This window comes from Oreochromis niloticus, linkage group LG9, assembly GCF_001858045.2.
Source record: "Oreochromis niloticus isolate F11D_XX linkage group LG9, O_niloticus_UMD_NMBU, whole genome shotgun sequence".
Taxonomy (NCBI): Eukaryota; Metazoa; Chordata; class Actinopteri; order Cichliformes; family Cichlidae; genus Oreochromis; species Oreochromis niloticus.
Window position 1 is genome coordinate 16,673,998 of NC_031974.2, and position 15,598 is coordinate 16,689,595.

The 15,598-nt window shown below is 38.8% G+C and overlaps 1 protein-coding gene across 1 annotated transcript in view; it reads left to right on the forward strand.

The window, feature by feature from the left end:
• The window catches only part of lmbr1 (limb development membrane protein 1), a 37,879-nt gene that overhangs the window by 516 nt on the left and 21,765 nt on the right, over window positions 1-15,598 (forward strand). Inside the window, exons 2-5 of the mRNA XM_013277430.3 lie at window positions 5,424-5,496; window positions 7,644-7,683; window positions 8,471-8,610; window positions 9,658-9,761. Of these exons, the coding sequence (XP_013132884.1) occupies window positions 5,424-5,496; window positions 7,644-7,683; window positions 8,471-8,610; window positions 9,658-9,761 (357 nt within the window). The remainder of the gene's footprint in view (window positions 1-5,423; window positions 5,497-7,643; window positions 7,684-8,470; window positions 8,611-9,657; window positions 9,762-15,598) is intronic.

Consider the following 15,598-nt stretch of genomic DNA (forward strand, 5'->3'; position numbering starts at 1 on the left):
ATGATGTTATTTGGCATGTAAACATGCCCATGGTTAAGTACAGGTGACTGTAACTGTGGCATTGACAAAATGTCAGGGTCCTGTCTAATTCAAGCTTTGTGTGTCGCATATGTTTCAAATCAGGATGAAGTGTTTATGTTCTCGCTGCTTGATGCTCCGTTTAAAATTCGTACACGTTTTCACAGTCACCATATCAGATTTTTATCGCATATTATCGTAATACTTGCTTTTTACATTTTATCGTAGAGTTTGGCTGTAAAGATAAGCTATACTTTATCTTCAAAGTTGGGTAATCTTTATGTTACAGAAGCTTTCATATGAAACATAATCTACAAACTAGTTTAAATTAAATAAATTAAAATTTAGTACAGAGTAACCAGATTTTGACTGCAGGTTTATCCTGTTAACCAGATGATATTGATAATTACAGTGATATCTTTGTGGAAAAATCCATCTTCACTCGTGATGTGTTTATTAACATAAGTTATATTATACTGTGGTTTATTGTAGTTTTTAAAAAAGCTAGAAATAACAGGAAAAATGCTAAGTGAGGCATGAGGACTAATCATGATTACATTCATAGTCACTCGTCAAAGCTCCATTTTGAGCATAAAACCCCTGTTATATATGTTTTTATTTTTAAACACAGTACCATTATTTCCTTTTTACCTCCCAGCTGTAAAAGGCTGATGGGGTATTATCATCACCCGAGTGGGTAGACGTCGTTGACAAGCAAGTGTGTGACTGTGATAACTCAAGGTGGCATAGGAGTTTGAAATTGATACTACAGGTGTAGCTAAAAATCTCAGACAAGTTTGAATGTCAGTGACCTCAACCTCAAGGTCAGAGGTTAAGTTGCTTTTGAAAATCTTGTGAAAGCGACAACTTGAGAAGAAGGTGGCGTAGGATTTTCAAATTGACACCATACATGTATCTACTAGGAGGCTGAGGGGTAGCACTGGCATCCACCAGTATTTATAAAAACTATCATCAGTCAATATCGGTGTAATGCCACATCCCAGTGTAGACCATCCATCCATTTTCTTCTGAGTACAAGGGGTGGGGTACACCCTGGTAATGTAACCAGTTTGTCTCATATGTCATTCACTGTGTAATTAGGGGTGATTAAATCCCGTTATATGATCATTTAAAGCCTTCCTGCTTTAGTGGCATTACCATTGTTAATGTTTTGATAGTTATATCTATGTATTTTATGTAGAAGACCATTTTGTTGACATGTTACAGTCTGTTGAATTTGGTAAATAATATAAATGTGATTTGTGACAATGCAATATGCATGTATGTTAGGTTCTTATCGGAGAGATCTTTCCCCACTGCAACAGTACATTCTGTCTTTCAAGAAACAATCTAATGCAATCACCAGCCATCTAAATTAAATTAGAATTCACTGGTCCCTGGGACATAAAGACTGCTTGAATAGTTACCAGTCAAGACTGTCTACTGACTTCTCATCCAAAATAATTTTTTTTTTTAAAATGTTCTACCACTGTATTTGCTATTGCTGATTTCTTCCATAGATTTCAAATTTGGATTTCCTTGAATGTCATGTCTCTCTCGTTAAGTCTCTCTTTCTCTGTGTTAGAGACTGTCCATGGTAAGCTCATAACACAAAAAATATAGCATTGCTAAGTAACAACCACCTAATATATTCATGTGGCAGTTATCTTATCAGCAGTTTGTCACCTGTTCCTTTTTACACAGCATACGGTAGAAGCTGCTTAATTTCATTTAGATGTGTCAACACAAAGTTTGTCCAGCAGAGTGGCTCTAGACTTACTTATTTGTGAAATGCTTTGCTAGAAAGTCCATTCATTTCTCTTTTTTATAACAACTTTAATATACTGTCTATCAGTGTTTTTCCAAAATTAGCCTTTGGCTACACAGTTTCCTGTGTTTTCTCATTTAATTGTGGTGTCTTGATGTCTCCATAGCTCTAGGTGGGAGGAAAAAAAACAAATAAAGGAAAACTAAAAGAATAGAAAGGTTTCAGTTTTCAGAGGTTTAGAGTAAGTCTCCTTAATTATTCCTGTCAGAAACTTGTGTAATATAGAGACTATCAGATGTCTCAGCAGTAAGCAAGGCCAACATCTGAGCTTTAGCTTGCACACTTTGTCCTGAGCCTGTACGCCTGGATGTCAGTATCTTATATCAACATTTCTAACCACAAATCGTTCTGTGTGATGGAGTAACATCAGTGTATCATTTCATCTTGATGTCTGTGGCGAGTCAGCTTATGGATGGATTTTTTTTTTTTTAAATACATGTGCCAGGCGACTGATATTTTCCAGTTATTGTGTGTACTTGTTTTGCAGTTGGGGTTACTGTAGGTTAGGTTTAAAGTCAGTAAACATGTCTCAGTGACAGGACCTCATGCTCTGATCAGGCCCTAACTGAGAATCAGTTTTCTTCCACAATGAAACCAGTTGTAAATAATTACGCAAAAATTCTGGGCCTATGTTTAGCAAGAATGCAGAAAATTAGGTTACTGAGAAAAACCAGGTTAGAGCAGAATAATTTTGACCACAGTTCACACATGTTTTGGACAGTAATCATATTTCTTTGTCATCTCACCACAAAGCTCGTAGGTCATTATCAGGCTTTCACATGTTTTTTTTGTAGACTATTAACCATTGTATTTTACACAATAAAAAGTTGTATCATAGTTGACCTCACAATTAGCCATTGTTTAGTAGTAGTTATAATAATTATCATCATTATTATTATTATTTTATGAGATTGTTACCATTATGAGTAAGTACTTTTTACTACTTAAGTTTCTGAAAAGGCTGGTCTTTTTCAGTATATTCCTCTGTGATGCTAAACCAAAATCATATTCTTCCATTATTAAATACCCAGACTAGTGACACTTTAACCAAAAGGAGGGACAAATGATTAATTTCACCAGTTTGTTCTGGCCATGTCTCAAAAATTGCTAACGTTTTTGCCTTGTGGTGGTCATCACAGCATTAGGAAAGATCCTTTCCTTGTCTAATAAGCATCTTTCTGATAATCTGGCAATAATTCAAGTTTGGAGATAACGTTTCTTAAGGTAATGCACACATCAAAAACAAAACTCAAGCTAATGGTATACAGTACTACCCAGAATGTACCTCTGTTAATAATATTGTTTTTAATAACTTAATCTGCAAAATAGATGGATATTTCAGGTTTTTGTCTCTGAAATCAAACTACTCCTGAATGAGTTTTATTGCCACCATGCATGAAAATAAGTTGATTATCTATCTGTCAAGCCCCCTTTAGGGGGGAAAAAAAGTATTGCTGTTCTTCAGCTCAAGCTGATTTCCACCAACTTGTTAACATAGGATTATAAAGCTGAAATGATTGTTGTGCCAAATTCTGTTTTTCAATAAAGCTTATTTTGCCCTCTCAGCATATCTTTGTCCTTTTGCCCCTTCATAAAGGTCAAAATTCACTTCTGGCAAGGCTGTGGGAGGTTTCTTTCACCTCACATGAAAAGGCATTTTCCCTTGTTTTACGGCTCCCAAATTCTGTTGAATTGGCCAAAATAATTGAGGTTATGGATTTTGCCCCAGTGAGTGAATGTATAAAATAAGTTTTTGGAAATGGTTTGCAACCTGGTTAAATGACGTCCCCTTGTCAACACTCTCTGATTTTTCCTTTACATAGAATGCAAATTTACATTTTTTTGAGGGGAAAATGGATTGATAAGAAGGGTAGTAGCGTTGGCGTTGACTGCTGTGCCTGAAAGTTGCTGTTATCTCCTCAGAGACTGCTGTGTCTTTGTGTCTGTGCTGCTTTATCAGCTCTGTGCACCTGATGATGTGTTGTTCAGGGTTTGCCACTTTGTGGACATCATTCGGCTTGCGCCAGCATCACCAGAGAATTTATAGCTAGAAACATGAGCAGTCTTTCATTTGATAGGGGACTGCATATGATAGGAAAAATTGTTTTTGTTGCTGCTGTCACATAATGACATTTGGCATTTCTTATTATGCCAGTTTGCCTGTCTGTAATGTGTATGTCCGCCTGGCATCTGGTTGAATCCTCTCATAACCCCAGCTCGGCCGCAGTGAGCTATGTGGTGTTGACAAGGTGCAAAGTGCTGAAGCGGGAGCTTCTAAGATTAGTTGCGTCTTGGTCACTGTCACAGGAGAAGAAGGGAATGTGGAAAGTGATCTTTCTGTGGCTTGTTTTGAGGCTGTGGTTACCTAATTTGTGGGCCACTTTGCATGTAGCTTTGACCTAATTAGTGTCATCAGACAAATAAGAGCAACAATGCAATTCTCACTTTCCTACTTTAATCGAATAAATGGGTCATATTACACATCTTAGTTGCCACTGTTAAAGTGCCATCATGTGGTTGCAATTAAGGTTTCTGCATAAACTTTGCAACTGACATAAGGGACATGCACAATTTAGTTGCAGCAATCATTTACATAAAAAAAGTAAATTGCCTAATATTAGAGCATGAGGAGTTATTGACTTGCTTTTATGCAAAATGCAAAATTGCTTTTATGCAAAATTGCTTTTATGCAAATAATTAGAGGTTACACCATTACAACTAAAAGTTACCTTGTGTGAGCTCAGAATATGATGGTCATTGTAAGAAATCTGCCATTGCTGTTAAACTGCAGTCTTGATCTTTTAACATCCGCACCATTTAGTCCGTTCATATCAGACTCTGGTTTGTTTTTCCCTTTGGTGCAGATCATTTGTGAACACGGTAGCCGCTTTTGGGTGTGGACCAAAACAACTGGTCTTCCGAGGTGGTCTCAGTTCCAAAGAAACTCCAGAGTGACGTGTAGGCTACAAGTTTGAGCTAAATGCGTTCTTGTAGCCAGCTATGCTTTCCGACAGACACCATAGACACCCAGAGTCGAGTTTTGCCTAAAATATTATTCAGATAAATACAAATGTTAGGATTGAAGTCTCCTATGTTATCTACTAGTTCAGAACACAGCAATTTCTTCCTATATTTACTTCTGTTGATCCTATTATTTTACAATATTGGGAGAGATGGTCAAGCCTGATAATGCCTTAGATATAAATGAATTCCCAGTCTGTTCATCAGAGTGGGGAGCACAGCGTGTACATTTAACAGTGGTATCGCAGTAAAGCTCTGAGAAGAAAGTTTTGATCCTTCAACTTCATCATATAAAAACACAATAACTACTCTGTATCTAAGACCACGTACTACTGATTTTGAGCTCCACACAATGGTATTAGCATTGTATATACAGCATATGGTGTGACAAATACTTTGACAATCCTTTTAATGCGTAAGTGTGTCATAGTCTTAATGTGGGATATTTTTAGGTTTAAAATCTGCTGGGTGGATGGTGGATACGGTGTCTCCAATGTGCTGATTCATCCCTTGTCATAATAAATCCTGCATTAAAATTCTTGTGATGTTGTTTCAGATTTGCTTCCTCCTGTTTGCCATCCTCTACATCGTGTCCTACTGCATCATAACCAGATACAAGAGGAAGAGTGGTAAGTTCTGTGCAAAATGTGAGTTCAGACTAAAACTCTCGCCTGTCTGTAACATTTAGAAAGCAGAGCTGTGTCTGCGGTGAAACGATTCTCACACCAAGCATCACAGAGGTTTGCTTAGTTTGTCATTTATGCTGTGTTTGCTCACACTCAGAACCCATGATTTTTACAGCCAAGGAAACTATAGGTGTTTGCTTTGGGTCACACCCGTGCCTGAACACAGCCTGCTTTGTGTTTTTAGGGCTGTGGCCACATTAATCCACTTGGTCAAAGCTGTTAGGTTAATGCTGACATAACCTGTCCTGTGAGATGATAACTTCAGCCACCTCACCTAAAAATGTGAATGTAACCTGTGTGACAAACAAGGAGATAAGAACAAGAAGAAAAGAAAAACAAAAGCATGTAGCACAAAAATAGTCAGGTAGATAATGTGAACTCTTTCCCATTTTCCCAAGACTAATATAGTTTGTCCAGGTCACCCAGCCTTACCTTGTCTTATTTTAAAAGTAGACCACTTTACATTAGAAATCCCTTCTGGAGATTTAAACTGTAGAAAACTAGGCTGCACCCAGTGGTTTGGGTTTTGGGTTATAGAGCAAATAATGTGTGAGTATTTTCACTAAATTTACTGTGTTACATTAGATTACATGACATTAGGACTGTTTTTAGACCATGTTCTAATTTGATATTGAATATTTTAGCTTCCATCATCAAGTAGGTATTTTTTTTTTTTTGCTTTAGATAATAGAATCAGAGATTTGATTCAATTGAGTTTTCTTTATATAGTGCCAAAGCATTAGCACAAATCTTCGCAAGGCACTTAACATGATAAGGTAAGCACTTGCAACAGTGTAGAGGAAAAGCTCTTTTAAAACAGGAAGAAGGCTCAGACAGGATGTGTGACCATGTGCATCCAGCTGTTTACTGTCAGTGGAGAATATCAACACTTACATGGTTTTAAAAAACATTATTAGTACAGGTCCAAGGGTTATTCTGGATCTTGGTGGGACCTCTTTGGATTGTCTTGTTAATCTTGACGATTGGTGACATGAAAATTTCCACTATGCACATTTAAATTAAACCCAAGGTAACAAAACTGGTACAAAATATTTTTGATACAATGCTGATTCAGGTTTAAGCATTTTTGGAGGGGGGAGCCAAAAAGTCCCATATGACTGCAAAAAAAATGTACATTTAAGGGTACTGTGTCTTAATTCTCAGCCTGTTATGTGATGTTTTTCCCCTAATGACGTATATAAAATCGCTGTAGCCTCTTGTTTACTCATTGGTTTGTGAAATATTTTAGCTGACTCTTAGTGTTTTGACACTCAGTGTGCTAAGTGAGGTATGGGTCTGACTGTGAAGCTGGAAGCTCATTGGCCGACGCCTTCTGATTGACAACTGGCAAATTACCATACCCTGTGTAGTCCTTCTTTCTAACATGTAGAATGATCAAAATCCGTGTTTTATTCAGTAGGACCCTAAACGTAGGCCTGAGCCCATAAACTCTTCTTCTCTTCTATACCACCAAAAGTATTTTGGGGGGTTTTTTGTGGGGGGGAGAAGTGATGTACTTTTCAGACCTGGACGCTACATCCACTTTTTTCAACTGTCTGAAATTTGCTCTATATTTGTATTGATAGTCAATCATACATTTTGGTATTGTATGGTGAGTAGAGAATATCAGATACTTTGACCTATTTGTATAAAACCGTTCATTATGTTATTATATCCATGTTGCTGTGTTTGTTTTTCTCTTCTATGTTTGCCCATAGTTTGTATTTTGCCCTGTTTGTTGTTCGTAGTCTTGCTGTGCTCTCCTTTGTTCTCTTCTCTTTTCCCCACACTCCCCAACCGTTGGTGGCAGATAGCTGCCTCTCTGGATCTAAATTAAAAGGAAGTTCTTCTTTCCCACTGTCGCCAAGTGCTCACTTGTAAGGGAATTATATGATTGCTGGGATTTCCTGACATTGTGGGGTCTTTACATCATAATTTAAAGTGCTTTGAGGAAACTGTTGTATTACAAAGCTGAAATGACCTGTGTTTATGTTCTGCTGTACTTACATATACAGTGTAGTCTTTGCAGAGTCTATAGGCTGACTCAGGATTTCTCCTTGAAACTGAAGTACTTTTGTTTCCCTCTTTAGATGACCACGAGGATGAAGATGCTGTTGTCAACAGAATATCGTGAGTGTGGGGTTTTTTTCGTACAAAAATGAAAAAAACTTTCTTTATTTGTAGATGGTAACCATTAATTTTCTTAATTAAATTAAATGAATTTTCTGTAATTCAGAATTTACTGCGTCCAAATTAGTTAATTCATTTAATGTAGAAAGTAAGAAGAAGACGAGCTTAAGCAAAATAATCATAAATTACCAATAACCAGAAAAATGTTGCATAAATTTGCTTCCCAACAATCTGTATGTTTCGAAAAGGGTTTCATTTTCTAGACCAGTGATGGGGGTATCACGTCACTCCAGCTAGGATCTCACATCCACCCCTCATTGTATAACTGCTGTCATCACATTCGTCCTGCCTGCTTATTTCCAGCTGGACGACATGGCACCTTAGGGTCCTGCGCACACAATAGATAGCATGCCTGATTAACATGCTTCTTTAGTGTTATAGCAAAGGGGTGTCGGGCCCACTGAGCAGCTGGTCACTGCCTTGGGCAGAGTCTGGCTACTATACTGTGGAAAAATACCCAGTTTCTACCTATTTTTGCTTGTGGACTAAGGCAAAGGTGGTGAAGGTTTAGTTTTATTTAAGTGGCTACTGATTCTAAATAAGCTAATATGTTGCTTGCTGTAAGCTGTTTATTCATGTGACACACTCCCACTTGATGCAAGTGGCTTTTTTTAGAATATACAATAATCTAATCTTTCAGTAAGTAAGTAAATGATTTTTCCTTTTTGGTGTTGTTATGTGGAATTGTCCTAACATGAGTCTGTACGTGTGTTGATTACATTTACAGATTGTACTTGTGCACCTTCACTCTGGCAGTGTCGGGTGGTGCCGTCTTCCTATTGCCTTTCTCAATCATTAGTAATGAGATCCTGCTCTCCTTCCCCCAAAACTACTACATTCAGTGGCTCAATGGCTCCCTCATTCACGGTCAGTAGTTCACACAATTTATCCCAGTTTTCATTTTCTCTTTTTGTTTAAGAAATACTTCACTGTAAAGAAAATTTGTCTTCCAGCGTATTTGATCATAATAACAGTCAGTTCAGCTTTTCACATTAATGTCAGGATAAAAAAAGTTGTGCTCATTAACATTCTGTGTACATTACATTGGACTACTAACCACAGATGTGGTTAGATGTGGTGTGAATGTGGTCTGTACAGGGTAGCATTTCTCCATGTTCACCAGTAATCCAGAACACAGCACCTTCTTCCTGGATTTGTCTTTGTTGCTCCCACTCCAGACACATTTGGCCAATAAGTAGACTGAACATTAACATGTGGTTTGTAGTTATGAATTTTGGTTTCTTCTTTTTGAAAAGAAACTAAATTACGAATCGCCAACTAATTTGGACCAACGTAAATGAACTGTAGGTGTGAAAATGCCCTAAGAGTGTACTTTTTGTGTTTTTGTGGAGTTCCTAGTAGAGATTAATATAAATCCAGACAATAGAGTTTTCCAAAAATAATTATAGTAATTCTCAGTAAGTAATTATTTGGTGACTCATCAACATTAATAGCATCTGAATAGGATCTGTCTATAGCAGGAATGTCAAACTGGATCAGTGAAACTTGCCTTTCTGTCAGTGTTAAAGTTATACTCTCCGAGATATCTTAATATAAGAGACAAATATGCAGTTTAAACAGTATCACAAAGTTGTGCTGAAATATGTCTGACTGTGTAAGTTATTCACTCACCTTACACATCTTATTATGAACATTTAAGCACCAATGATGAATTATCTGGGTTATGTTTGTGCTGCTTCTGTTAAGGCTGTTTGATGTTCCAGTATCCACCAGGTGGCAGTAGAGTCCATGACTTTGAAACTGCCAAGAGGGCACTCAACAGACAAAACTGTCTTAACTTAAATTGCAATTTAGGAAACTCTGTGAATGAATCTTTGGGACATGTCCCCTTCAAAATGAAACATTTTTTTTAATAATATATTGTCTCTGTACATGTCTGTTTGGTTACTGCAGGTCTGTGGAACCTGGTGTCACTGTTCTCCAATCTTTGCCTCTTCGTCCTGATGCCATTTGCCTATTTCTTTTTGGAGTCTGAGGGATTTGCAGGATCAAAAAAGGTACAAACTATGAGTCTTAATCTAAAAATTCCAAGTTGCCAACCTATTCAACTGTTCTAAATCTTTGTTAGCAGCATATCATGTTTGTTTTTGTAATACATGTTTATTGATGCCTTTTAAAAATTATGGACAAGGTAGAATTTCATTACAAAAGATTATTTGGACAATTTTTTGGTTTTTAAAAAAACAAACTTGGAATTCATTAAAAAAAGTTTACTATAAACTTTTGTGTGGTATTGTACTTTAAGCTGTTATATATTTGAATGCTCTAATACCTATGCACTACTCCCTAAACCTAACCAAGGAAGGAAAATGGCAGATTAGCCTGGGTAAAGTTGAGGCACACAACGATGTGTGCTGCTGGCAAAGTTTCTGGGCTGCCTTTCCTCATAACAGCCATCCCTCAAGAGTCTCTCCATCTAAAGCAATGCATTATCAGGGACTGTAACATCTAGTCCTTTTTACTGAAAATGGAACAAGAGGTTTTCTCTTAGCAACCAGAGCAGCAGCAGGTGCTTAGTCCTTGCCCTCTCCCTGACTCACGCCACTGACCGTAACTGCCACCGCAAAAAGCTCATTAACCATGAAAGTCTGAATCTGGTCTTCACCCGGTGCCACATCCTGACAAACCCTTTCAATAAGGCCATAGGCTGCAAACGCTTCAACACTGCTGCATCGGCCCCACTGATTTAAAGCCTGATTCCTTGTCACCTCCTCCCCAGCCCCCTAAAATAAAACTTCAAAAGGACAGGCTAATAATCGAGTTGTAAGGCTCAGCGAACTTCCTTGTTTAATTGATTACCCCCCCAAAAAATGGGCTGGGGGGCTCGTGTTCCAAACGTCCATAAAGTCGCGGCAACATGACAGCACAATAGAGCCTTGCAAAATGGAGGGCCAAAGATTTACTTTTAATACACCTCTATCCTGTGTCACAGTTTGAAACCTCTCTGGTTTATGTCCCTCCTGGCAAAAGCACATAAAAATTAGTCTGTACTGTAGTGTATAGCGACTTCTTTTCTTCCTCAGCCCACTAATTTGTTTCGGTTGGATTTCTTCAGTAGAGGGCAAGCCCTGATGTGTAGGAAGCAGGATGAGGGCCTCTTTCACATTTCTCCCTTTTGTTCTTTTTCATTTCAGCAAGACTGTTTCTTGCAATACAGCTTCCATAAATGTGCCTAGAGGAAGTACTGTTCAGTGTTGAGCTGCACTTCCAGGTATATATTTTGTTGGTTCTGTGCTAAGGCAAGGGTGGGAGTGATATACCCACTCCCCCATTTAATCGCCCTCCAAAAAAACAAAACAAAAAACCCCCGAACCCGAGCTGCCTGCAGAGTGAATTATACAGCCGACAGCAAGATAAATGTAAAACGCAGATCTGCGTTTTTATAATGTGATATTATCCCTTTATCCAATAACAGCATTAGACCGCTATGCCATAAGGTTTTATGTGGCATTTTAACCCACTGGGCTAATGTTATAGCACTGCGAGGTCCCTTTGAGTGCGGAAATGAAGTAAATGATGAATTTCACTTCTAACGTCGTAAGTCAGCCTTTTCATGTGGCTGTGTTTACTTTTGACGATGTACTAAAAGACGCCAACAGAATAAAGATGGTTTTTTTTGGGGGGGGGGGGTTAATGTTGTTGTTTTTTAATGTTCAACTCTTTAGAGGCTCTGTCACCTGAATGATTGATAGTTTAACAAATTGTGCAAATTGTGGATGAATCAGAGCGACTTAAGGTTTTGATGTCAGATGTTATGATTTAGCTTTATTTGCTGCTGTAAAATGTCTACCGCTTTACTGCTGTGTTCTCAAATCTTTGCAGAAGAGCTGCATCACTGAGGCAAGTAAAGGTTGTTGTTTAGTTAGTTTTGAAGTTCTGATCATATTTACAAATTGAGATACTTAGGTACATTTGTGCCACGGTATTGTGCTTATCAAATATTGTCCTACTTTTTCGTTTTTGCAGCATTAGCAAAGGAATTTAGATAAATGAAAAAAGAAAAATGTCATTATTGTCTCTCTGTTACTTGTCTCCACACCACCAATAGGTGGCATTGTAATGATGAGAACCATACATGTCATCCTTGTTGAGATGATCAGTATGTTGTAACAAAGACTGAAGACATCAACATAAACCTTTAGTCAGTCTTCTATTTATATCAAGGAAATGTAATCACATTAATAGATATACTTGATGAGTGTGATATCTCAGCGCTATATTTACTCAAAAACAGTGAACTCAAGTGTAAGGGTTTTGATGGTGGCAACTTCCTGTTCTATTTCAACCAAAATAAGTGACGATTATTAAAGCATGCATAAAGTCTGTGAAACAGGATTTGTACAGGAACTCGTCCTTTGCAGTGAATAGTCTTTTGGTCTTACCCACAGTATTGAAATGTGTTTGATCCTCAAACGAGTTGGAACGAGTCTGACCCCCTGACTGACCCAGCAAAGGGCCAACAGGTTTCATCTGGTAGTTAAAGAAACTCCTCATCAATCTCATCCTAAGCCCTCACCCGCCGATGATGAGAAGTGTGTTTATTGTGGAGGAGAAGGAGGAGGAGGGGGAAGAGAAAACGTCTCGCCGAGTAAACCCGTGTGGTGTTACTAAGATACTCGTCTTTGTTGGAGCTCCACAATAGGGGCCTGGATATTTATTTCAAATCTCCTGCACATGCAGACATTTTTCCCAGGCCTTCTTTTGGGTAGGGCCAGCCGGGGAATATAAAGTGGTGTTTACATACCTTCCTTTAAGGTCACAATGTCTCCCTAAAGCTGCCTGTTACAATGTTCGTTACCATGGCGACATATTAGCTTGAGCTAGGAATTGTAAAAACGAGCAAGCAAGATTTTCCCCTCCTCTCGTGACTCAGTTTTTCAAATCTAAATGCAAAGTTCTGAAACAAAACTGAGTCTCTGCTGATTTTTGTAGCTGTTTTTGAAGATTTTAAAGTAATCTGTAACTCACGTTGACTTGGTTACACAGCTTTATTTGCACTGTGGGTTAAGTTAGGTAGAGTATTATGTGTTATTAGGTGTGCTTGGTCCCTACTTTCCGCTTAACAAAACCCAGGAAGCAGTCATCTCTTTGAATGCTTATTAATATAAGGACTTTATATAATCACAACAAGGTGCTGCCACAATAGGATGATTTATAAAAAAGAGAGGGAGACTTGACAAACATCTGAAAGCTATGTTATTCATTAAAATGATTCTGCTTTCTTAAGCATCTGTACTCAAACAGATGAGCTGCTTCACTGTGACTGAACAGCGAGGTTTGAATGATATGACTTGACACCAGCCATTTCCCTTCTGCCCTGTTTATTAAGAAGTCTTAGGAGTCCTTAGAAGTTGATTGTGCAGCTTTACAGGGCAGTGTCCCTCTCCTCTGCTTTCTGTCTTTGACACGGTCATTGCGCTGCTACCGACTGGTTGAAGGATACGCTAATAAGGTCCCTGAGCATCTGGCATGTCTTTAGCAAAGAGGGCAGGTCTTTTTGCTTGGAAGTGAAAAGGACCCTGCCCCCTTCCTCACTTATTACACTCTTGGCCCTTGTTGCACACGTCCCTGACAGTGAGCAGAAGGATGGTCCGTTGGATGATCTCTGCCATCACCTGCTGACCTGTTATGGAAAGATCACAGCGACTAGGAAACTCCTGTGCCAACTTAGTTTCGTCCTGTGTTTGATTGTAGCTTGATTTTACTTGGAAGTGGAAACGGGTCATGAAAGATTGGCTTTAGTTTGTCTGCAGAAAACACCCAGCAACAAGCTTGTGAACTGTTTCCAAGGCCCTCTGTAGCTTTGTGCGACTGGGTGGATTGGGAGGAAGATTAACTTGTCTGATTGTGTGTTTCTGTGTGTGTGCGTAGATCAATCCATGCATGTTTGTTTGCTGCCGCATATGAAGTGATTACTTTCCTCTCTGGCCACTACGCACATTTCTTAGAAAATCTCTCTAGTCTTGTACAAGCAAAGTTGCAGTTAACCAGCCCCTCACTCGATGTCAGTGTGAGGATCGGGGGATGCTGAATATTTCAGAGCTTCTATATTTAGAGGTAGTACACATTTAGAAAGGCAAGAATAGAAACTTTCAGCGGGCACTCTAGATGCCAAGGCGCAGTCTTTTTCTTTTTTTCCACCCTTCCTTCACCAGTTGACAGTTTCGTCTTTGATCACTGATGATGACTGACTTGGATTTTCCTATTTTTAAACCACATTTTTTTGCGATGAGGTGCAAAGGGCTACATTTTTCCTTGCAAGAATATGTGATCATAAGCATAACTTTCACTGTGCTATGTCTTGCATGTAAATGGATCAATAAAACCATTCAAATCAGTCACTTTCAGTGTCCCCCATTCTCTTGACCCGCCAAATCGTTTCTGACACAGTGGATTGTTCTTCCTGCGAAGCAGGAAACCAGGGGTGATAGTAAACGAGGTGACAAGCATTGCCTTTGCCCTAAATGATCTGAATGGGTAATGATTTGAGTCTTATAAATGATTGAGAGACATATCTAAAGGGAATACACCTTCAGCATGGCCTGGACATCTTGTTAAGGTGGACTGGTGCGCTTGAGCGGACACACGTCCTGCCTGTGGTTTCTGCTTGTTCTCATGCATCCTTAAGAGAGCGCGTGAGGGACGTGGCTGAAGTCCCTGAAAGCATTCCTCTCTCACCTCTCTTACCTCCAGGGAACGCGATATGCTCAGACGTTGACTCCTCTCCTCCACCAGTCTCTCTCTTCCATCTCCTCCATCTTTTCTATTCAGCAGTGTTTAGCGTGCTCCCGACTGCACAGTTGAGCTGATCTGTGATGTGCTTGATTGCAACATCCATTTAACGTGCAGACACTGAGCATTAGACGGTCAGCAAAATGTGTGCTTATGTCAGCTTGTTACTGTAATTGTAGCCTATTAATTTCAATTGACTGATAAATTCATTGCTAAATATCACAACAGAAAAGCATGCGTAGTTCACTTATATGTCACCACCATGATGTCTCTATTAAGGCTCTGTATTTTTCCATAGCACTTATTTCGTGCTGACTAAAGGTCCCACCCCCTCTAACATTACCTGTGGCTGCAGTGTCCACTTCGGCCACACTGAGGCACTCCAGACCCTGCCCATTTCGCTCTCTGCCATGCTAGAAAATTCTACACTGACCCCAGAGGCTTTTCCAGAATAACAGAGAAGAGAAGGCGAGAACCGGGAGTCATTTCTCAGTAATTGCAGAGGGATGCTACAGGGGATTTTTACTACAGAAAATTAATGAAATCTTAGAAAGAAACTTCCTTCCTTACATTACTATAGTAAATGTATACTGAGTAGGTTGGTAGCAATGTGTAGGGATCACATTTATTAAATATTAAATACAAATATTCAATATCTGACTAATGCATACTTGCACAATGGCACACTGAGCTGTAGAGTGGGTAGTAAGGGAATGTTAAAGTGTTTCCACTTTAAAATGCAGACGCTGAAGGTCAGGTGGTTGAGAACTGTGAGGAACTACTAACTCTGCCCCCCATTTTAAAAAAAAAAAAAAAAAAAAAAAAAAAAAGAAGAAGAAAAATTAATCTCAAGAATTAAAACCATTTCTACTCTTTAAAGAGGCTTCATTATTATTTATGTACTTCCATGTACCTGTTGACAAATACTGAACAGCAGCCACACAGCGAGCGTACCTGTTGGCAAATACTGAACAGCACCCACACAGCCATTACGTTAGCTGGTAACAAATTACTCATATGTACCTAATTTAAACAATGCTCAAAAGCAGAGAGCGCTTGTTATCCCATGCCCGGTAGCTTAAGCTGACGTATGAGAGCACCA